Source organism: Elephantulus edwardii, unplaced genomic scaffold, assembly GCF_000299155.1.
Source record: "Elephantulus edwardii isolate Elephantulus edwardi_28Jun2011 unplaced genomic scaffold, EleEdw1.0 scaffold00002, whole genome shotgun sequence".
NCBI classification, from domain to species: Eukaryota; Metazoa; Chordata; class Mammalia; order Macroscelidea; family Macroscelididae; genus Elephantulus; species Elephantulus edwardii.
In genome coordinates, this window is record NW_006399752.1 from 26,070,650 (window position 1) to 26,095,076 (window position 24,427).

Genomic DNA, 24,427 nt, shown 5'->3' on the forward strand with positions numbered 1-24,427 from the left:
TGGGGAGGGGGAAATCTTTGAAGAAGCTCCACCAGAATGTTTTTTGGAAGTGAGGATGGAGAGACTTTGTCTCATGTACTTTGGACATTATCAGATGGAACCAGACTTTGGAGAAGGATCTCTTCCTTGGTAAACTAGTGGAAAAAGATGAAGATCTTCAACACAATGAATTGACACTGTGGCTACAAAAATAGACTCAAACTATCAATGATTATGATGGTGGCACAGGGTCAGGCTTTGCTGTCATATAATCACTGTGAATTGGGAGCTCTGGTGGCCTAATGTTAAGAATCTGCCCTGCAATCCCAAAGGCATGTGGTTTGAATCTGCTGGCTGCCTGGGAGAAGGATGAACAATCTTTTTCCCAAGCAATTACAGCCTTTGAAAACCCACTAGATGGTCAGCTATGGGTCAGTTCCGACTCAGTGGTACACAACAATACTATCATTAGGTACTTAATATATTCCAAGCTTTGTTGTGTACTTAATATGTTTAATGTTAATCCTTAGAGAAACTCTTGTGCATGTTTGTAAGAAAACATCTTTGTTCATTCTTGAGGCTTGGCGGTTAAGCAGCTTGCTTTGTGTCATACAGCTAGTAAGTAGTAGACTTAGAAATCAAGCTTTGGCCTCTGAACTCTAAAACCTATACCTTTCACAATTTACCTACTGCTCAAGAGAGGAAGAACCTGGATGAGATGGATTGACTCAGTGACTGGGGAGTAGACAATAAGGTTTGATCAAGATAGAGCAGAATTCAGAGCTGTTGTACATAGGGTCGCTGTGAGTCACAGGTGACTCGATGGCATATAACAGCCACAACTTGGGTTACTTCTTCAGGGTGGCAGTGGAGGGATTGGACTTCCTGACCTTGTGAATGCAACCTAAGCAGTGTCATTAAAGTAAAAGAAAGTAAAATTTGAGGTCCCTCTTGAACCAAGGCCATCTGGGTTACCCTTTATATATAGACCCCTTTTCAGAGTATGAGTGCCATCTGCTGGAAGGTTAAAATGTAACTTACATGGTTGTAAAAGCCAGCTTCCCTAAACTGGTCATGGTCGTTAAAGTGCCAGATTTCAAAATGCTGGTTATTCAATTTCTATTTTGGGACTGCTGTGTAATTATAGGATCACTACTGGGTTATTATAGAATCACTGGCTCAACAGTGAGTTTGGATTTTAATTTGGGGATATTTTGGATGTTAAATCTCTTGTTGCTGTTGTTATGTGCCATCGTGTTGATTGCGACTCATAGCAACACTATATACAACAGCTCTGAACCCCACTCTGTCCTGTTCTAACCTTATAGTCTTTGACACACCTGCCTCCTTTACCCTAGTCACTGAATCAGTCCATTTCATCGAGGGTTCCAAGCATGATCTATGTCTCCAAGAACTGATCCCTCCACACGGCATGCGCAGAGTATGTCAGGCAAAACTTCAGAATCCTTGCTTCCATGGAGTATCCTGGTTTCACCCTCTCTAGGATGAACCTGTTTGTTCTCCTGGCAGTCCATGGTATATTCAATACTCTTCTCCAGCACCACGCTCAAAAGGTATCAGTTCTCTTTCTATTATCCCTAGTCATTGTCCAGCTTTCTGACACATAGCAAATACTTACGAAGACTAGGGCCTGGATCAGATGCACCTTAGTCTCCAGACCGAGGTTGTTGCTCTTCAGTACTCCGGAGAGGTCCCTGACAGCTGACATTCCCAGTGCAATTCATCTTTTGATTTCCTGGCTGCTGGTACCAAGAGTGTTGATTGTGGAACCAAGCAAACTAAAACTTAACAATCTCAATCTCTTCACCATTCATACTGATGCTGCTAGTTAGCCCAGTGGTGAGAATCTTTGTTTTCTCGATGTTGAGATCCAGTCCATATTGAAGGCTGCAGTTCTTCAACTTCTGTTGTAACCATTTCAGGCCTTCCTCAGTTTCAGCAAGTAGGCTTGTGTCATCAGCATAACTTAGCAGGTTGTTGATGAGTCTCCCTTCAATCCTGATGCCTTATATTTTATCTTATTTGCCATAAATTATAATTTATAATAATGTTTCATTAATCTTTAGGCTTAATTTGCTTGTTTATTTCTCCCTTCACCCCCAAGGGTGAAGAAGGATAATACATTTTTTCTTTAAATGACACATCCAGTGCTTTCTGAAGTAAAGCAATAATGCTTTCCCCAATAGTGGAAAAGCTCAATAGTCAAATGAACCATATTATTAGATCAAATAAGAATAGAAAATTGGATTTAATTTGAGTTGGGCCATTGAAGTGGATAAAAATACAAATGGATTCTAGAGTTTTTATTTTAGCACACAGCTCCACAAATTGAGCCAGGATCTTCAATGGTGACTTGAGCTAAACCAAGATGAGAGCTTTGGATTGTGTATTTGGGGCATTGAAATGTGAACACTTCATAGTCCCTATATGCCCTTTATGAGATCAGCTAAAATACTGGCATATCCATTGCACATTCTTCATTAGTTTCTTTTGGGATTATGTTACTACTTCTCAAGTATTTGGCACAGTAGATGTCCCTATTTAGTGTGGGTTACAGGAAGATCATTGTATACTGAACTGCTATTTAGAAATGATTAAAGCATATTTGTAGTTGCATGATGTCAGGTTGAACAAATACTAGTGAGATAAGAGATTAAAGACCATTGTTAAAATATAGTTTTGGCCAAAACTTAGGGAAAGTACAAGCACAACCAATCTCCTTTGGTCATATCTCTTTTCAGAACAACCATGTAAGAAGAAACTGAGGTCGTGTGATAGTATGCTATCTTGGCTGGTGGATGTCCATAGAGAAAGACCTATCTTAGAGAAATGTCCTGTAGTTTTAAAAAAGTGTAGAAGTAATGTGAATTGTAGAAAACTCAGTTGGGGTAGAAACAAATTTTATATCACCAAGAATAACGACCATTAATTTTTCAGTATGTTTCTTGCGTTGTACACATTATATTTTGAAGTCCTTGGAATATCACATTAGACCATCATAGTTTCAGACTTTTTATATAATTAAATTTTAGCAAATAACATATTTGAGGCTATAATATGTGGACAAACGTCAGTTTATTTTTCAGTTATTTTATTACTAAATGTTTGGTTTTACTAATTTTGTTCATTTGTTTCAGTAAATAGTGGTAGATAAGTTTACTTTGTTGTTTATCCTTTTATAAATAAACTAGAAAAAAACTCCCACTCATTAAAAATAAAAAAAAATTGGTTGCTCTGTTGTATCCTCCTTTGTCCCGTTACTTGGCATTATTTGAATTGAATTATGTAGACTTTATTCTGTTTACAGTCCTTTCTGGAAAGCTCTTTGTCCTAGTTTCTTAGGGCTGACTTAACCCATTTACCATAGACTAGATGGCTTAAGGAGTTCCTGGATGACTCAGCTTCTAGCTAAAAGGTTAGTAGTTGAAACTTAACCAGAGGCACCTTGGAAGAGAGGCCTGCCAATAAGACTCTGAAAGGTCAGTGCCTCGAAAACTCTGTGTAGCAGCTCTGCTTGGCACACATGTGGTCACCGTGAGTTGGAGTTGACTTTATGGCAGCTAACGACGACACATGGTTTAAATCTATAGGAATTTATTCTTTAAGGACCATGCTTTAAGGACCTTAAGGCTCTAAGTGAAGATTCTTCCTTGCCTTTTCCAGCTTCTGATAATCCTAGATGGTCCTTTATTCATAATATCTAATCCTGCTTGCTGAAACTGAGGACGACCTGAAGCGCTTGCTTTAGAAAGTCAAGGACTACAGCCTTCAATATAGATTGAAGCTCAGCATCAATAAAGATTCTCACCACTGGACCAATTGGCAGTATCATGATAGGTGGTGAAGGATTGAGATGATTTAAAAAAATTTTTTTTAATTTTACTATATTTGTATGTGACCATCAAATTGGATCTAACTGATACAGGAGACTGTCCCTCCTTCTCCAGCAGAGCATCTGGTAAATTCGAACTGCGTACCTCTGGGCTTGCAGTGCTGCCTCTTGCCACTAGGCTACCAGAACTCCCTAGGATAGAGATTATTAACAGCTTTAGTTTGCTTGGCTCTACAATCAGCACTTTTGGTACCAGCAGCCAGGAAATTAAAAGATGAATTGCATTGGGAAAGTCTGCTGTCAGAGACCTCTCCAAAGTACTGAGAGACTAAGGTGCGCCTGATCCAGGCCTAGTCTTTGCACTTGTTTGCTATGCATCAGAAAGCTGGACAATGACTAGGGATGATAGAAGGAGAATTGATGCCTTTGTGCTATGGTGCTGGAGAATAGTATTCAATATACCATGGACTGCTAAGGAGAACAAATACGTTCCTCCTGAAGAGGTTGAGAACAGGCTGCTCTTTGGAGGCAAGGATTCTGAAGCTTCATCTGACATACTTTTGACATGTTGCAAGGAGGGAGCAGTCCTTGGAGAGGGGCATCATGCTTGGGAGGGTGGGGGACAGCACAAGAGAGGAAGACCCTCTATGAGATGAATTGATGATTTGGGTAATGGGGGTAGGTGTGTCAGAGGCAATAAGATTGGCACTGGATAGAGCAGGGTTTAGGGTTATTGTACATAGGGTTGCTATGAGTTTCAGATGACTCATCAGCACATAACAGCAACAACTCTAATCTCTTCCTTTATCTTCACTAGGCATCTCTCTGTCTCTTTTCTTATAAAGATACTAATCATTTCAGATTTGCTTATTCTACTCCAGTATAACCATATTCATTCAGTTAAGTACATCTGAAAATAATCTCTTTCCAAGTGATATTACATTCTCAAGTATTGGGAATTGGGGCTTGAACATATCTTTTCAGCAACACAAAGCAAATTATAACAATTCTCATAAAACTCCTTTGCTTTAAGGCTATGTTAATGTGGTCTATCTGATCATGATCTATTAAGAGTGATTTCTGCTCCTCATCAAGCCAGTAATCTTATAATTTTTTTTGTAGAGTGGGTGCTAATTGACTTAGGCCCAAAATAAGTATTAAAAAGCCTTCCTCCTTGCAGTAGCATCAAAAATGACTCATAGATAACCTTCCTGCAAGTTTACAGAGGCAGTAAATTGCCTAAGAGGAGACTGCCCATCTTTCTTCCACAGAGCAGCTGGTGAATTCTGCCTTTGGGTTGACAGTGCATCTCTTTCCCCATTAGGTTGAATGTTTCTTTTTCTGTAATGAAATATTTTAGATATGGGCTATTAAATTTACTTAAACTAAAATAATTTAAATACTTGTTTTTAAAGAACCAAGGCAGGAGACTTCCACCAGCTTTGGCGGTTCATTGTAGAAGCTGCCATGAGCTGAGCAGGCTTCTCCACTTGATCTATACCAGGCTCACTGCCTTAAGACTAGACTTGGGCCTGACATGGCTTTCCTTAGGCACTGTCAGACTCTGCTGCAAACCTGAGCTGGGCTGGGTTGCTCCAGAATTAGCTCTGCCCTCTGTCTGCCTATCAGCAAGGTGTGTTCACACTCTATTGAAATGGCTGTTTTGGAGGTTGAGGTCTACAGGACTTGAGAAAAGAAGAGTGGTGAGAAAGGTCTTAGCTGGGTGCTGGGGAGGGTGTGCAGTGGGCATCAAGGCAAGGAAGCCAGACCTGTACAGGGGTTACATGCACAAGCTCCATTTTGAAATAGTAGCTGCATCGTCGGGACAGTTCTAACCACATAAGTGTGACTTTGCCAGGCAGGCAGGCATTTGCCTATATGAAGTTATCTTTATTGAAGTTCTTCCATTAGTTGACAGATTAGTGTTTTTAAAGTTAGGGAACTTTGGTAGCCAAGTGGTAAGGAGCTGTGCTGCCAATCCAAAGGCCTGTGGTTTGAATCCACCAGCTGCTTTGTGGGAGAAAGATGAGTAGTCACCTCCCATGTGATTTACTTTCTCTGAAAATCCAGTAGAAGGGTCAGCTATGGGTTGGATCTGATTCAATGGTACATAACAATCACTTAGGGATTCTTTTTCCTTTAGATAAATGGGGAATTCTGGAGGATCTTATTTTGCCTTAAAAGCCAGAACCTACTTTGTAAAAAAGTAAAAATAACTTTTCTTTAAGGAGGTGCTTTATGAAAGAGCAAGGAGCTCTGGTGGTGTAGGCCATTGGGAGTTGTGCTGCCAATCCAGAAGTGGTGTCTCTTGGGTGCTTCTAATCCACCAGCTGCTCCAAGGGATAAAGGTGTGTAGTCTACTTCCATGGGATTTACCTCCAAAAACACTTTGGCAGGTTAGCTGTGATTCAGAATCAACTTCCTGGCAATGACTTTGACTTTTGACTTATGAAAGAGTGGCAGACGTTTATAATATTGCAACATATTTGCTGGTTAAATTGTAAGGAAAAATCAGATTAATTCAGTAGACTTCTAGATTATTCAGCAAATATTTACTGAATGCTCACTACATAGTAAGGAACTCTGGTGGATGTGTGATATGGAAAACTAAGCCATTCGAATCCACCAGTTGCTCTGTCAGAAAAAGACGGGCAGTTTCCTCCCGTAAAGATTTGCAGCCCTTCTGTGGCAATGGGACAATTAAAACAGACTTTCAAGAGGGGGAAAAAAAAGACGAACAAACTGGGGGGGGATAGAGAAAATAGTGCAACAATGAATGAATGGAAATCCAAAATATCTGTAAATGTTCCATAAAATTAATAAAATTTAATAAAAAAATAAAAATAAAAAAAAAAAAGATTTGCAGTCCTGGAAACATCATGGAGGGTGACTATGAGCTGGAATTGACTCCCTAACAGTGGGCTTAATCTGGTTTGGTAATACATAGTTGTTGTTTTTATTGTTACGTGCCATTGAATTAGAACCAACCCGTAGGTGACCCTTCAGTGGGTTTGCAGAGACTGTAAATGGCACAGAAGGAGATTGCCTATCCTTCTCCCATGGATACTATATAGTAGTATGGATACTATGAATAATATGTACTAGGTACCCCTTCAAGCACTGGGATGTATTGCACTGGGTAAGTCTGCAGTTAGGGACCTCTCCAAGTTATTGAGAAGTATAGAAGTATCAGTTTGAGGACTAAGTTGTATCTGATTCAGGCCATGGTCTTTATAGTCACTTGCTGTGCATCTGAGAGTTGGACAATGAGTAAGGGTGATAGAAGAATTGATGCCTTTGAGCTGTGGTGTTGGAGAACAGTACTGAGCATCCCATAGACGGCCAAAAGAACAGACAAATGTGTTTCAGAGAAAGTGAAGTCAGAGTGCTCTTTAGAGGCAGTCATGATAAAACGTTGCCTTACATACTTTGGGCATGTTGCTAGGAGAGGCTGTTTCTTGGAAAGGGACATGATGCTCAGAGAGGCAGAGAGTTGGCGAAGGAGAAGAAGACCCTCAACCAGGTGGATTGCCACAGTGACTGCCACAGTGGGCTCTTGTGTGTCAGGAAATGTGAAGCTGGCATAGGACAGAGTTCATTTAGATCTGTTGTTCGTAGGATCTTTATGGGTTGTACTCTACTCGACAACACCTGGCAACAACAACCATCGACCCTTTAAGCGCTGAAGATGTAAAATCAACAAAATTATTTGCCTTCAGGGAGTTTAATGGAAAAAACAGATAATACATAACTGCATAATTCCTTAACTAAGCCCTGGGAGCAAGTATATTTTAAATTAAAACCATTACAAATTTTTTTCTTAAAAAGTATACATACATATATGCTTCACTTACTTTACTGTTGCCCAACAATTTGCAGTTACATAATAGTTAAAAAAGAAAATCTATTTTATCATTTATGACCTGTGTCTGGCAGTAATGAAATGAATGCTGAGGTGCTTAGTGAGAATAAACCTGGAATATTCTGTTCAAATTATTGCCTCTTGGTCTATATACAGGTTCTGTGTAAGCAAAATTAAGTGCTCTGGAATTCTCATTCTTTGTAATACTATCCATAATTTGTTGGGTTGTACACATTCAGATGCCTCTGTAACAGCATTGATACTGTCCACTAATTTCTGCATTCTGTTGGGTGACCTTTGGAGTGAACACAACTTTGAATCTCTTACAGTTAGGTTTTTTTTTAATTCAAAATATATATTTCACAGCATATTCTACCCATTTAATTCCCCCCCCCCCATTCATTCATTGTTGCACATTTTCTTCCCTGCCCACCCCTCCTTCCTGGTTCGCTTTTCTCTTTGAAAAGAAAAAAAAATCTTTCATTGTTATACAATCCTCCCCCCCCCTTCCCCAGTCCACAGTACACTTAACTTTGCATTTATTTTTCTGGAATATTGTCATGAAAATAGTACGTAATCATATATTCCTTTTGAACAGTTCTCTCTCTTATCTGTTTCAATGCAGTATACATTATTTATCCCCTTGTCGTAGGCTTCCCCCAACCTTGAAGTCAGTCCTGTTTCACAACAGTGGCACTATGTGGTATTTGCCCTTTTGTGACTGAGATATTTCACTCAGCATAATGTCCTCCTCTAGGGTCACCCATTTTGTGTAATATTTTATGAGTTCCTATTTTTCAACACAGCATAGTATTCCATTGTCTGAATATACCACAGCTTCTCTATCCTCTTGTTAATGGGCACTTGGTTTGTTTCCAGCTCTTTGCTATTGTGAACAAAACCGCAGTAAACATGGGTGTGCATATATCTGCTTGGATGTCAGTTATGGTCTCTTTGGGGTATATTCCCAGTAGTGGAATTGCTGGGTCAAATGGTATTTCTATTTGCAACTTTTTGAGAAAACTCCATACAGCCTTCCATAGTGTTTGCACCATTTTACACTCCCACCAACAGTGAGTAAGGGTTCCAGTTTCTCCACAACCTCGCCAGCATTTATTGTTTGCTACTCTGTTGAATTTTTGAGATAGCTTTTGGGGACAAAACTCATATTAGTGTCCATCATAAGGTATTAATAAGAATGAAAAATGTACTAGCTAGTTGGAACAGACTCATAGCTAACTCTCCAGTGAATTTTCAGGGATTACGAATCACAGGGGAGGAAATTGCCCACATGCTGTTGGGTTTACGGTGCAAATCCTTCCTTACCCACTAGGTCATCAGAGCTCTTTGTTAAGTATTAAATGAGGAATAAAATTCATAGATAGGTAGGTAGGTAGGTAGGTAGGTAGGTAGATAGATAGATAGATAGATAGATAGATAGATAGATAGATAAACTAGATAGAATTACCTTGCACATAGAAAGCATTCAAGAAAAGTTTTTCCCACTTCTTCCCTTTTGAAACATCCACTGTTGTTGTTGACTACCATTGAGTCAGAACTGACCCATAGTTGACCCTTCAGTGGGTTTTCAGAGGCAGTTTATTGCTAGGAGGAGATTGCGCATCCATCTCCTGTACAACAGCTGATAGATTCGAATCACGTGCCTTTGAGATTGCAGCACAGATTCTTAACACTAGGCCACCAGAGAAGCATTGATAGAGCCTTAAATTTTAAAAATATTTGTCAAATTGTATATATTTCTTTCTAGCTATTATATCTGATCCTTAGTTAAAGACAACTCTCTAAGAACAATATATAACAATTTTTAAAAAATTTCCTACACACCAGAATCCCTTAGGGGGTTTCAAAACAATATCGATGTGTCTCACTTCCACAGATTGTGATTTCTCTTGTTGATTTATGATGTAGTCTAAGCTTTGGAATTTTTAAAAAAGATCTCCAGGTCATTGTATTACATGGAATATTTGGGGACCAGTAGTTTAGAGTTTAAATAATCCCAATTTAAACACATAAACACAAACAAGCACACACACACACACACACACACACACACGGTGGGATTAGAAAGATATGCATCAAAATGCTGACAGAGCTACTGTCTTACTGGAGCCCTGGTGGCACAGTGGAAACAAAAACCTGATGTGATTCAAACCCTGTGGAACAAAGAGAAGAGACTTAATAGATTGTTCTCAGAAAGAGAACATCCTCAGAAGCCTTCTGGCAGTTCTACACTGTCTTACACTGCTACCATGTGCTGTCAAGTTGGAACTGATTGATATCTGGCCCTCCAGTGGGTTTTCAGAACTTGCAAATTACACAAGAGAAAACTGGCCATCTTTGTCCAGTGAAGTAGTTAATGAAGGGATTTAGACTGACTGCATTTGGGTTGGCAATGTTCCTTACCCACTTGGTCACCAGAGCAATAAGGTGAGAAAAAATGGGGTCACATTCATAGTTAAAAAGACATTTCTAGATCCATCTTGAAATACTGTGTTGTGAGCAACAGAATAATGTATCTATATGCATTCAAGGAAGACTTGTTAATACCACTGTCATTCAAATTTATGCGCCAACACCCAGAGCCAAAGAGGAAAAAATAGGTGACTTCTACCAGTTATTACCATTTGAAATTGCTCAGACATGCAACCAAAATGCAAGAAGGAAACATGGGCTTGGTGACAGAAAGGAAGCTGCTGACAGAATGATAATATAATCAATGATTTATTCATTGCAAATACCTTCTCCCCCTCCCCCCCAAATACCTTTTATATGAAGCACAAACAGCGACTATACACATGGACCTCACCTGATGGCCTACAGAGAAATCAGATTGCATCTGTGAGACAATTTATTGGAGAAGCTCAATATCAACTATAAAAACTAGGCCAGGTGCTGATTGTGAAACAGACCATCAGCTACTCATATGCAAGTTCAAACTCAAAGAAAATAAAGTCCAATCCTCAAGAACCAAAATTTGACCTTGAGTCTATCCATCCTGAATTTAAAGACCGTCTCAGGAACAGGTTTGAGTGCTTGAATACTAATGAGTGAAGACCAGATGAGCTGTGGGAAGATACCAAGAATATAATTCATGAATAATGCAAAAGGTCATTACAAAGACAGGAAGAAGGCCAATATGGATGTCAGAAGAGATTCTCAATATTGCAAGAGAGCACTGAGAAGCCAAAACAAAGGAAAGAAATCAGGAAGTTAAGGAGCTGAACAGAAGATTTCAAAGAGTGCATGAGAAGACAAAGCAAAGGATTATGAAATGTAGAAAGAGCTGGAGTTGGAAAATCAAAAGGGATAAACTTGCTTGACTTTTCTTAAACTGAAGGAACTGAAAAACAGATTCAAGCCTCAAGTTGTAATACTTAAGGATGCTGTGTTCAGTATGTGTTGAATAACCCCGAAAACAGCAAAAGAAGATGGAAGGCGTACACAGAGTCACCATACCAAAAGGAATTGGCTGACATAGAAGAATTTAATGAAACAGGAAGGAATATGATCAAGAAGGAATTAAGGCAAATTTGGCATAAAAAATTGGGAAAAGAGTCATCAACAACCTGGGTTATGCAGATAACACAAACTTGCTTGCTGAAACTGAGGAAGACTTAAGGTATTTGCTGCAGAAGGTCAATATGGATTGCAGCTCATTGACTGCAGCATTCAATATGGATTGAAGCTCAACATCAAGCAAACAAAGATTGTGTGACTAGGGCTCTGTTTCTTGTATAAAAAAAAAGAATGCTACATAATTGAATATTTCATCTGTAAAGTAAGAAATGAAAAAGAACCCCCCAAAACCCAAAGATTCTCACCACTGGACCAATTGACAGCACTAAGTTAAATGGAGAAGAGAATGTTAATGGGAAAATCTGTTGTCAGGGACCTCTCCAGAGAATGGAAAAGCAACGATGTCAGTCTAGTGACTAAGGTGCACTTGATCCAAGCTATGGTTTTTGTAGTTATTTCCTATGCATCTGAGAGCTGGACAGTGACTAAGAATGATATAAGAATCAATGTCTTTGAGTTGTTGTGCTGGAGAAGAGTATTGAACATATCATGGACTTCTAAGAGAACTAACAGGTCTTTTCTGGATTGGGTGAAACCGACTGTTCTTGGAGGCAAGGAGTTTGAAGCTCTGTCTCACATACTTTGGCAATAGTCCTTGGAGAATGACATCCTGGTTGGCGTTGTGGACGGACAGCACAAAAGAGGAGAACCTTGGATGAGATGGATTGACCCAGTGGCTGGGGTCATGGGGGTAGATGTGTTGAAGGCAATGAAATTGTCTTAAGATAGAGCAGGATTCAGAGCCATTGTATGTAGAGTCACTATGAGTTGCAAAGCTACTTGAGAGCACACATAACAACCCATCTTTTTTAAGTGGTATTTTGGGATGAGTTGGTTTTTTAAAAAATTTTCCTAGACTTTCTACATTTTCAAAATTTCATTGAAATGGATTATTATAAATGTGGGTTTTTTTGGGGGGGAAATAATCCAAATAATAGAACTTCTTATTTTATTGAGAATGTATTCAAAGTGGAACCCTTGAAGGCAAGAACTTGATGGAAACTGTTATTTTGAACTGAATAGAAATTTAACATTTCCCCTTTTTACTAACAGAATAGTGATCCTTCTCTTCCTCTTGTATTTAGCTTTTGCGAGAATTGAAGCACCCAAATGTAATCGCATTGCAGAAGGTATTCCTTTCTCACAGTGACCGGAAGGTGTGGCTACTGTTTGATTATGCAGAGCATGATTTGTGGGTAAGTTGAAGTACTTGTATTTTTAGCATCGTTTTCTGTAGGTCTGGAGATGTTTTTCTTAGCAGTCAAAGGATTACCTCCTGTGCCATCAGAACTGTCTATGGGTCCCATCCACTCTGTTATGTGGAATCACTTTGAATGAAATTCATCTTGATAGCATCTAACAACAAATACTCCTTGTGGCTGTTGAGCACTTGGCAAAATTAAGATTGAGCTGGGATGTAAAGGAAAAAAAATTACAGTCTGTTGGTTACATGTTGAAATGAATGATAGTGTTTTAGATTTGTTAACAAAAAATGTTAAGATTAATTTTGAATGTTTATTTTTATTTTTTTAAATGTAGCTGTTAAAAAATTACATATGTGGTTCCCATTATCTGTTGGATTATGTTGTTGTGTACCGACCCATAGCTGACTCTTGAGTGTTTAGAGGGAGTTAATTGCACATCCTTATCTAGTGGACCAGGACAAGAGCCCTTCTAGATAACGTTGTTGTTAGGTACCATCAAGTCAAGCATGACCCATAGCAACCCTATAAACAAAAGATCTGAACCCTGCTCTATCCTGCACCATCCTCACACTTCATAACACACGAGCCCAATGCAGCAGTCACCGCATCAGTCCACCTGGTTCAGGGTCTTTCTCTCCTTCGCTGACTGTCCACCTTCCCCAACATCATTTCCCTCTCCAAGGAATAGTACCTCCTAGCAACATGTCCAAAGTATGGGGTGAATAGATAGTAATCAGAAAGACTATCGCCTGAATCAGAAACACCTTAGTCTTCAAACTGACTCCTCAATACTTTGGATAAGTCCCTAATTGCAGAATTTCCAAGTGCAATATGTCTATTTCCTGACTGCTTGTACTAAGGATGTTAATTGTGGATCCAAACAAGATGAAGCTGTTGGCAGTTTCAGTCTCCTCTCCATCTGTCATTATGCTGCCCATCAGTCCAGTCAGTGGTACGAATCTTTGTTTTCCTGAAATTGAAATGCAACCCATACTGAAGTCTGCATTCCTTGATCTTCTGCAACAGGTGATTCAAGTCCTCCTCACTTTCAGCAAGCAGGGTTGTGTCATCTACCTGACTCAGGTTATTGATGAGTCCCCCTCCAATCCTGATGCCACATTCCTCCTCATAGAGTCCAGCTTCCCAGATAATTGGCTCAGCATACAGACTGAATAGGTATGGAGAAGAAATACAGCCTTGACACTTTCCCTTCCCATTTCCAAACCATTAAGTCTTCCTCTGCTCTGTCTGCACAACAGCCTCCTGATCCAGGTATAGATTCCACATGAGCACAATCAAGTACTCTGGAACTTCTGGTCTCCTCAATGTAAATAATCACAACTTGTCACAATTTATCTGTCTCTCTAGATAAAGTTACTATAGTATAAACCCAGTTTTCCTATTGTTTCTTAAAATCAAGTGAATGCTGTTGAGCAGCATTTAAAAATTCAAACTGTATAACTAGCTTAAAAATTTTCCAGTACCACACGGCTATCTTAAGAGCACCAATCAGAGGATCTTCAGTGGTGCATAAGTGCTCAGTTGCTAACCAAATGGTTGGTGGTTCAAATCCACTAACTACTCCACAAAAACATGATTTGACTGTCTGCTTCTTGGGAGCCCTTTGAGGCAGTTCTCTGTCATAGAGGGTCACTAAGTCAGAATTTACTGCAATATTTTTTTTTTTTGTTTTGGTTTCAGCCAATAATTCTAATAACTAACTTTTTAAAAAAATAGTAAAGATTTTTAGTAGCTTTGTTGGTTTGGTTTTTACCCTCTTTTGTTTTGCCTTAAGCTCTGGTGACTTATTCTTTAGGAAGTTGCATTGCTAATCCAAAGGCATTGATTTTCTTGTGGTTCAAATCCATCAGATCCTTCACAGGAGAAGATTGGGCAGTCTTCTCCCATGTGATTTACAATTCTGGAAAAACTGTTAGAGGCCCAGCTATGAAAGAGTCTGACTCCATGGCAATGACTTTGAGCTTTTTTTTTTTTTAAATTATTCTGTCAGTAGCAAATAATAGTTGTTTTATTTATTTATTTTCTTTACATGTTAGATATGTGATTTGCTTGTGAAGAGATTATAGGAGAGTCTAATGTTCGATTAAGGAGCTAGGGAACACAAATACTACTAAAATTTCTTCTTTGAACAATTATAATAGACTATTAGGTTTAGAATATTTTTAAATTATCCATAAACAGACAAGAAGGAACCCTTCAGTCTATCATAAAAAAATTATTGTAGTTTTAATATTGTGAAAGTATGATTTAATTAAAGAGTTAATATAGGGAACCCCTGGATAGGTTCTGGGCCTTGACCCAAAATGATCCTATGAAGCCATTATTGAATTAAACAGAAGTTTGACTTGATTGGTGAAGAATGTTTACATGGAGTGTTGTGTTCTTATAAAGAATTACCATATGACTTCAAAGTGGTAACAGTTAATCTGAGGCACTGATAAGACCTGCAAGGAACAGAGAATCAGAATGAATAGTAATACACTATCGTGGGTAGGGATAGTGAGAATGATGACACATTGTGAAGTAGGTAGCCATTGTCATTGAACTGCACATGTAGAAATGGTGAATGGATATATGTTTGGTTTTGCGTATTACCATTAAAATTAAATTTTTAAAAGCATGCAGATGGTCAAGGTCTGTAGTCTTCAGTATGGATTGAACTCAACATTAAGACAACAGATTTTCACCACTGGGCAACTTGACAGCACCATGATGGGTGAAGAAGAGATTGAGGTTGTTAAACAGTTACAGCTTGCTCTGCCCCACGGTCAACACTCTTAACATCAGCAGTCAGGAAATCAAAAGACGAATTGCATTAGGTAAATCTGCTGTCAGGAACCTTTCCAGAGTACTGAAAAGCAACAGTGTCAGTCTAGAGACTAAAGTGTACCTGATCCAGTCCATGACTAAGGATGTCAGAAGAATTGATGCCTTTGAGTTGTGGTGCTGGAGAAGAGTCTTGAACTTACCATGGACTGTCAAGAAAACAAATAAGTCTGTCTTGGAGAGGGTGAAACCAAGTTTCTCCTTGAAGGCTAGGAAACCTTCATATACTTTGGGCATGTGACCAGGAGGGACTGAATCTTGGAGAAGGACATCATCCTCAGAGGGTGGAGGGACAGTGCAGGAAATGAAGACTCTGGATGTGATGGATTGATAACAGTAAGTGTGACAGTGAGGGTGAGTGTGTTGGAGTTAGTGAGACTGGCTCAGGACAGGGCAGGCCTCAGAGCTATTGTATATAGAGTCACTGTGAGTCTCAGGCAACTCGATGGCACTAAACAACAACATGATGTAGATATAAAACAAAAGATACTATTACAGATAACAGGATATAAATATTTTTTTGGTGAAGTATATTTTTAACAGCCTCACATCTAAACATCTTTCTTTGAACTGGATATTTCCTTATGAAAGAACATTTCATAGATAATCATAAAAGAAGGTAAATTCTAAGCAGGTAGCATAATTTATATTTTTAGGTAGGTTTTTAATATAAACTCTTAGGAATATAAATCTTTTTACCTTTTGTTTCTGTTTGAATAAATATCTTAAGCAAATGTAGTCACTCTAACCCTCATTAAGATAGATAGCAATGCCAATCATATCAATTGGTTTGTATGTAAATCTTTTGCCTACTATTTAAGAAACCACTGACTTGTCAAAATTTTATATATTCTCAATTCATAGTGAATTTGGACTTTCTTTTTTGTTTTTTATAGCTTATTATGTTATATAGTATAGACATTTAGCAACAACTATAAATTCTTATGCTATGTTTTATTTTTAATTTTCTAGCATATTATTAAGTTTCATCGTGCATCAAAAGCAAATAAAAAGCCCATGCAGTTGCCAAGATCCATGGTTAAATCGTTACTGTACCAGATTCTTGATGGTATTCATTACCTCCATGCAAATTGGGTGCTTCACAGAGACCTGGTAAGTATGTTTCTTTTTAATCAATTTTTTTTAAATTATTATTAATTTTAATGAAAATTCCAGATATTTTGGCTTTCCATTCTTTCATTGTTGCTCTTTTCTCCCTGCCCACCCTTCCTCTCCAGTTTGTTCCCCTCTTTGAAAAGTAAAAGAAAAATTCTTATATTGTTTTACAATCCCTTCTGCCAAGTCCACTCCACTATGCAGCCTTCGTTCTGGATTAGTTTTTTCCTTCTTAAAAAAATACTTCTTTGAACAGTTACAATAAAAAATAAGTTTTCTGTTTTGAAATTATACATAACTAGAAGAAAAAGAACCATTCTTTGGCCTATCATCCAAAAAGAATAATTATGTTACATTTGGTCTATAGTCTTTCAGTCTGTTTATGAATAGGTTGGTTTTGCCCTGTAACTTTTTTTTTTTTTAATTTTTTTTTTTTTGTCAGTGTACTTTTAAAACAAATTATTATTGTTACTTTAATGGGACAGTCATAAGGACAATAACTATGTTTTTCTTTTTTGTTCTTCACATTGCTATTTCCCACCATTAGTAAAAATATTAATAATTACAAGGGAGCTTATGGGGCCAAGTGGCAAGAAGCTGCTCTGAAATCCCAAAAGGCTCACAGTTCGAATCTACCAGCTGCTCCATGAGAGAAGGAGGGGCATTCTCCTCTCGTGTGTTAACTGTCTCTGAAAACCCACCAGAAGGTCAGCTATGGGTCAGTTCTAATTCAACAGTACACAGCAACAATAATTATAGACTAAATTCTCATGACTTTGATTCTCTAAATCCAAACGGAAGTAATGACATTGCAGTTGGTAAAAAAAAAAATGTGGTCAGTACTAACAATATATAAATCTAGTAATAGAAATATACTTATTAAATGGAAAATTAGTCACTTTCAAATATTTGATTTTAAAATAAGTATGCTTATAATAATATAAAATAATTCATCTTCACATTATTGTAATTTTAATTTATATTGATGAGGATTTTGTTTATTTTTAAGAGGATGTGGGTACTGAATAGCTATAACCTTATCAGTCATAATTGGAAGTTTTGTTTTACTTTTCTAAAGTGTGATCTTATTTCTTAGTATAAGGATATGGTAGAACTTTGTCTGGGTTGATAACAGTTTCATGGTAGGAGAAAGAAAGGCTTAAAGTGATTTAGTTAGTAGACCCCTTGGTATGTTGTCATTCAAGTCTCGGTATCTGATGTGACCACTTTTTGCAATGACAGTGAAGTTAAATTGACCCAGAATGGCAGTGAGCTTTAGTATGTCTTTTTTTTGTTTAGCTTTATTATTTCAATGAATACATTTCATCTTCTAATTTTTAACTGTAAAGTTCTCAAAGGTGGCACCTCTGTGATAGTTCTTAATCTACCAGTGGCTCTGAGAGAGAAGGAGGGACAGTCTCTTTTGACTTACAGCCTCCAAAAACCTTCTAAAGGGTCAACTGTGAGTTGTAACATGATGGAAAGTGAGAAAGTCTAGGGTAAGTGAGGTTTTTCTAGATTAAGTAATCTGAGTTTCTGAGGCTATAAATCTTATTGGGGAGTAGATTTATCGATCTTTCTCCTTTGGAGCCACTTGTGGATTCAAATCAGGGACCTTTGGATTAATAGCTCAACATCCTAGCAGTAAACCACCTGAGCTCCTGTAGACCAAGAGATAGTATCCTTCATAAATAGACTTTTAGAGATTAATTGATTTCTGCATTAATGTAATTAATTTGATTTATATTTTTGAATCCATAACTGTATTTGAATAACTGATTAAAATATTTTGTTGACAATTAACTAATTCAGGATTTTTTTTTAACAAAATTTCTGTTGTTGCAGTCAGCATTATTTAATACATTTTAGTTTGGATATTGCCACCTACTTGTCGAATAGTATACTTAGTATAACTAGGATTAATTTTTGTCCCATCTGTACTGCTACTTTACTACTCTGTGTTGGCTGTGATACCACCCTCTTCCAATGCTGGAAGTTTCTTTTACCCCTTCTGATTTTTCTTGCTTTCTACATCTTCTAATACTTGCCAAGGCATATTAGTTTCACATCTGAAATATCTCTTCCAGTCATCTCTTTTCATTCCCATTGCCACGTTCCTCCTTGTTCAAATCTTTATTACATTTTTTTCTTGGATTATGATACTATCCTCTAAAATTTTTCTCCTTGTCAGCAATCTCTTTCCCCCAATTTTGACCTTCTGATTCATTAGTCAGCTTCTGCTCGAGAATGTAAAAATAATTTCTTACTGCTTATAACTTTACTTCCTAGTTTGGCTTTCAGAGGCTCAACAGATTAAGTTTAGAAAACTGTCTCTTCTAATTTACTGTATCCGCCGCGTGGATCCTTTCTCTCACTCTCTTCCTCTCCACAGTTTTATTGAGATAGAGTTTGTTGTTGTTATGTGCCGTTGAGTCGTTTGTGACTCATAGTGACCCTATGTACAACACTAAACTTTGCCCTGTCCTGTGCCAATTGCACTGTCTCTGACACTCCCATCCCAGTTATCCCAGTCACTGAATCAGTCCACCTCATAGAGGGCCTTCCCCTCCTGCGTTCTCCCTCCACCCTTCCAAGCATGATGTCCTTCTCCAAGGACTGGTCTCTCCTCACAACATGTCCAAAGTATGTTAGATGGAGCCTCAGAATCCTTGCCTCCAAGGAGCCACCTGGTTTAACCCTTTCCAGGATGAATCTGTTTCTTTTCCTAGCAGTCCATGGTACTTTCAATACTCTCCTCCAGCACCACAGCTCAAAGGCATCAATTCTCCTTCTATCCTCCTTGGTCATTGTCCAACTCTCTGATGCATAACAAGTGATTGTGAAGACCATGGCCTGTATCAGATGCACCTTAGTCTCCAGAGAGACACCATTGCTCTTCAGTACTTTGGAGAGGTCCCTAAGAGTAGACTTTCCCATGGCAGTGCGCCTTTTAATTTCCTGGCTACTGGTACCAAGGGTGTTGATTGTGGAGCCAAGCAAACTAGAGCTGTGTACAATCTCAATCTCTTCACCATCCATCCTGATGCTGCCAATTGGTCCAGTGGTGAGAATCTTTGTCTTAATGACATTGGGCTTCAATCCATATTGGAAGCTGCAGTCCTTGACCCTCTGCAGCAGGTGCTTCAGGTCCTCCTCAGTTTTAGTAAGTAGGGTTCTGTCATCTGCATAATGCAGATTGTTGATAAATCGTCTACCAGTCTTTACCTCACATTTCTCCTCATAGAGCCCAGCCTCCTGGATAATCTGTTCTGCATACACGTTAAAAAGGTATGGAGATAGGTTGCATCCCTGGCGTACGCCCTTTCCAATTTTGAACCATGCAGTGTTTCCTTGTTCTGTTCTGATGACTGCCTCCTGGTCCAAGTATAGGTTTCGCATTAGCACGATCAAGTGTGCTGGGACTCCCATTCTTCTCAGAGTCAGCCACAGTTTGTTATGATCCACACAGTCAAGTGCCTTTTCATAGTCAATGAAACACAGATAGACATTCCTCTGGTATTATCTGCTTTCAGCTAAGATCCATCTAACATCAGCTACAATATCCCTAGTACCACGACCCCTTCTAAACCCAGCCTGGACTTCTGGTAGTTCTCTGCTGATGTGCTGTTCCAGTCATTTTTGGATAATCTTCAGTAAAATCTTGCTTGCATTTGAAATCAGTGAGATTGTTCTATAGTTTCCACACTCTGTTGGGTCACCTTTCTTTGGGATGGGAACAAATATAGATCTCTTCCAGTCCGTTGGCCAAGTGGTTGTTCTCCAGATTTCTTGGCACAACTTGGTGAGCATGTCCAGGGCAACATCTGTTAGCTGAACTATGTCAGTGGTATACCGTCTATTCCTGGAGCCTTATTTTTTGCCATTTCCTTCAAAGCAGCCTGAACTACTTCTTTCATCACCATAGGCTCTTGCTCATATGTTGTTTCATGAAATTCTTCTGTGTCTCCAATTTCTTTCGATACAGTGATTCAGTATATTCTTTCCATCTTCTTTTAATACTTCCTGGATCATTTAACATTCTGCCGAAAGCAGATAGAGTTTACATAAAATAAAATTCATGAATTTAAAGTGTACTATTCAGTTGTTTTTAGTATATTCTTAGTCATGGGCAACCATTACTACAGTCAATATTGGAGTATTTTTTTCACTTCAGAAAGAAGCTTCATACACTTTACACTCATCTACATCCTAACCCCCAGTTCTATAGCTCTTTGTTGTTGTTGTTGTTGTTGTTGTTGTTGTTATGTGCCTTTGAGTTGACTATGACTCATAGTGACCCTATCGACAATGGCTCTGAACCTTGACCTATTCTGAGCCAACGTAACCATCTCTTGCACACCTGACTCCATTGTCACAGTCACTGTGTCAGTCCTTCCCATCCAGGGTTTTCCTCTTCTATGCTGACCCTCCACCCTTTCAAGCATGATGTCTTCTCCAAGGACTTGTCCTTCTTTTCCCTATACAAATAGAATTATATACGTGGATTTTAATTGCTGCCTTTTTTTTACTTAGCTAATGCTTTTAAGGTTCATCGTTTTATAGCTTCTATCAGCACTTTATTCTTATTTATGTCCACATAATATACCACATTTTGTTTACCCATTTATCAGTTAATAGACATTGGGATTGTTTCCACCTTTTGCCTGTAATGAAAAATACTACTAATAAACATTCTTCTACAGGTTTCTGTGTGGGTATAGTTTTAATTTCTTTTGGATATATATTTGTTGTTGTTGTTATGTGCTGTCGAGTCGTTTGCGACTCATAGCGACCCTATGCACAACAGCCCTAAACCCTGCTCTGTCCTGCACCAGCTGCACTGCCTCTGACACACCCATCCCGATTACCCCAGTCACCGAATCATTCCATCTCATAGAGGGTCTTCCCCTCCTGCGCTGTTCCTCCACCCTCCCAAGCATGATGTCCCTCTCCAAGGACCCGTCCCTCCTGGCAACATGTCCAAAGTATGTCAGACGAAGCCCCAGAATCCTTGCCTCCAAGGAGTAGCTTGGTTTAATCCTCTCCAAGATGAATCTGTTTGTTTTCCTGGCAGTCCATGGTACATTCAGTACTCTTCTCTAGCACCACAGCTCAAAAGCATCAACTCTCCTTCTGTCCTCCATAGTCATTGTCCAACTCTCTGATGCATAACAAGCGATTGCAAATCTGACTGGTACAGGAGGAGATTGTTCCTCTTTCTCCAGCAGAGCACCTGGTGGATTTGAACCGTGCACTTCTGCGACTGTAGTTGCAGCTTCTTGCCACTAGGCCACCAGAGCTCGCCTAGAATATATATTTAGGAGTGAAATTACTGAGTCCTAGGATGACAGTACGTTTAACCTATTTCAATGCAGACAGACTTTCTGAAGTATCAGCACAATTTATATTCCCACAAGCCAAGTATGAGAGTTCCAGTTTCTCTTCATTGTCTTCACCAATGCATGTTATTATTTGACTTTTTAAATGCTAGCCATCCTGTTACGTGTGAAGTTCATAGTTTTAATTTGCATTTCTCTGATAATTCATGATGTTGAGAATCTTTGATGTGATTTTTGGTCATTAGCTTTTTTTTTTTTTTTAAAGAAATGATTATTACGAATCCTTACCCATTATTTAATTGGATTATTTGTTTTCTTATCGTTGAATTGTAAGAATTCTTAGGAATTTCATATGCAAGTTCCCTTTTTTATTTACTGTTCTTGTTATCTGCTGTCAGGTCACCTTTAACTTATAGCAACCCTATGTACAACCCTAAACCCTGCTCTATCCCTTGCCAATCTTGCTGTCTCTGACACATGTATACCCATTACTTTTTTAATATATGATTTGCAAATATCCTGTCCTGTGAGTTTTCTTTTGCACCTTTTTGCTGGTGTGTTTTGAAGCAACAGTATCTTTAATTTGGGTTAATTTTTTCCGCTGTTTCTTGTGCTTTCTTTGAGTGTATATTAACATCTTTGTCAAGGAATCTTTTTTTAAAAAATTTTTTAAAAAATAATTTTCATGAACATTTACAGAGAATTTGGATTTCCATTCATTCATTGCTGCACTTCTCTACCCGCCCAGCCCCCGCCCCCCCAGTTCGCTCCTCTCTTTCAAAAAGTAAAAGAAAGACTCCCTCCCTGGTACACAATCCCCCCGTACCCCTTCCACCGCCCCAAGTACATTCCACTATGCAATCAAGTAATTTTTTGTCAAATGCAAGGTCATGAAAATATATCCCTAAATTCTAGTGATCTACTTGGTAAAGAATTGAGCAGCCAGCCCAAAGACAAACCATCTGAACCTGCCAGCTGCACTGTAGGAGAAAGATGGGCTGTCTTCTCCTCTGTGATTTACAGCCTCTGAAAACCCACTGGACTATTAGCTGGTTCTAACTAAATGACAGTGAGTTGAATTGAGTTTTCTTTTAAGGTTAAATACAATTTTTGTTAAATACTGGTTTACTTACAAAGTTCATATACATTGTTTTCACGCTGAATCTTTCCCATTTCCTTTACCCACCCCCTCTCTCTGCCCATTGAATTTTCTGAGAGTTTTATAGTTTTAGCTCTTACTTGTAGGTCTTTTGATTGATGTTGAGTGAATTTTTATATGCAGTATGATTGATCTAAATGACCATCTTCATATTTTGCACGTAGACATCTAGTTGTGTCAGGACCATAAAAAGAGATTTTTCTTTACCCATTGAATGAATGTGATACCCTTGTTGAAAATCAGTTGACAATAAGAACTTGTTCCTTTTTTTCTAGAATCTTATTTGTACTCCATAGATCTGTATATCTAATAAGTGAGCCCTGGTGACCTAGTCCATAGGGAGTTGTACTGCTACCCCAGTGGTTGTATCTCTCTAGTGCTTAGACTACATCAGCCTCTCCAGAGAAAAAAGATGGGAATTTGGAGGACAACTGTCTGGCCAGTGGATTGGCCATTCCCAAGAAAAGTGATCCAGCTGTGGAAACTGTTGAACAATATCACATGCAAGCAGAATACTGCTGAAAAAACATTAAAAAGCAGCTAAAACAATACAGACATAGGGAACTACCAGAAGTTCAAGCAGGATTTAGAAGACGCTGTGGTATGAGGGATATCATTGCTGATGTCAGATGGATCCTGTCTGAAAGGAAGGATACCAGAAGAATGTCTGTTTGTGTGTTATTGACAATGCAAGGTATTTGACTATGTGGATCATAACGTGTTGTGTCTGACACTGAGAGGAATGGGAGTCCCAGAGCACTTAATTGTGCTCATGCAGAGCCTATACCTCAGCCAGGAGACTTGTGTGTGAACAGAGCAGGGAAACACTGCATGGTTTATCTTTGAGAAGAGGGTGCATCAGGATTGTTTTCTCTCTCCATACCTATTCCATCTGTATTTTGAGCAAATTATCTGAGAAGCTGGACTCTATGAGGAGGAGTATGTTACCAGGATTGGAGGGAGACTCATCAATAACCCGCATTATGCAGATGACACAATCTTACTTGCTGAAAGTGAGGAGGACTTGAAGCCCTTGTTGCAGAAGATCAAGGAATGCAGCCTTCAGTATGAGTTGCATTTCAAGGTCAAGAAAACAAAGATTCTTACCACTCAACTGATGGGCAGCATCTTGTTGGATGGAGAGGAGATTGAAACTGTGAACAGCTTCATCTTGCTTGGATCCACAGTTAACACCTTTGATACCATCACTCAGGAAATAAGACACATTGCACTGGAAAAATCTGCAGTTAGGGATCTCTCCAAATTATTGAAGAATAATAATGGGCTGTTTTACAACTCAGAAGTTCACATGCGAGGTAGAGGTGAAGTAAGGAACTGCTTATGAGGTTTTCCATCCATCCCAACAACTAAGAGATAGTGAGAAGAGTTGGGACCTCAGAAGGCTTTTAGGACCAATTAGTAGGCTCTGTGTCCAGGAGAAAATGAATATACTTACCAGTAATGTTAATG

General features: G+C 38.7%; 1 protein-coding gene across 2 annotated transcripts in view; it reads left to right on the top strand.

The window, feature by feature from the left end:
- The window catches only part of CDK19 (cyclin-dependent kinase 19), a 237,197-nt gene that overhangs the window by 128,413 nt on the left and 84,357 nt on the right, over positions 1-24,427 (top strand). For both annotated transcript variants that reach the window (XM_006879039.1, XM_006879040.1), the window contains exons 3-4: positions 12,377-12,487; positions 16,316-16,456. In XM_006879039.1, coding sequence (XP_006879101.1) covers positions 12,377-12,487; positions 16,316-16,456 — 252 coding nt within the window. The remainder of the gene's footprint in view (positions 1-12,376; positions 12,488-16,315; positions 16,457-24,427) is intronic.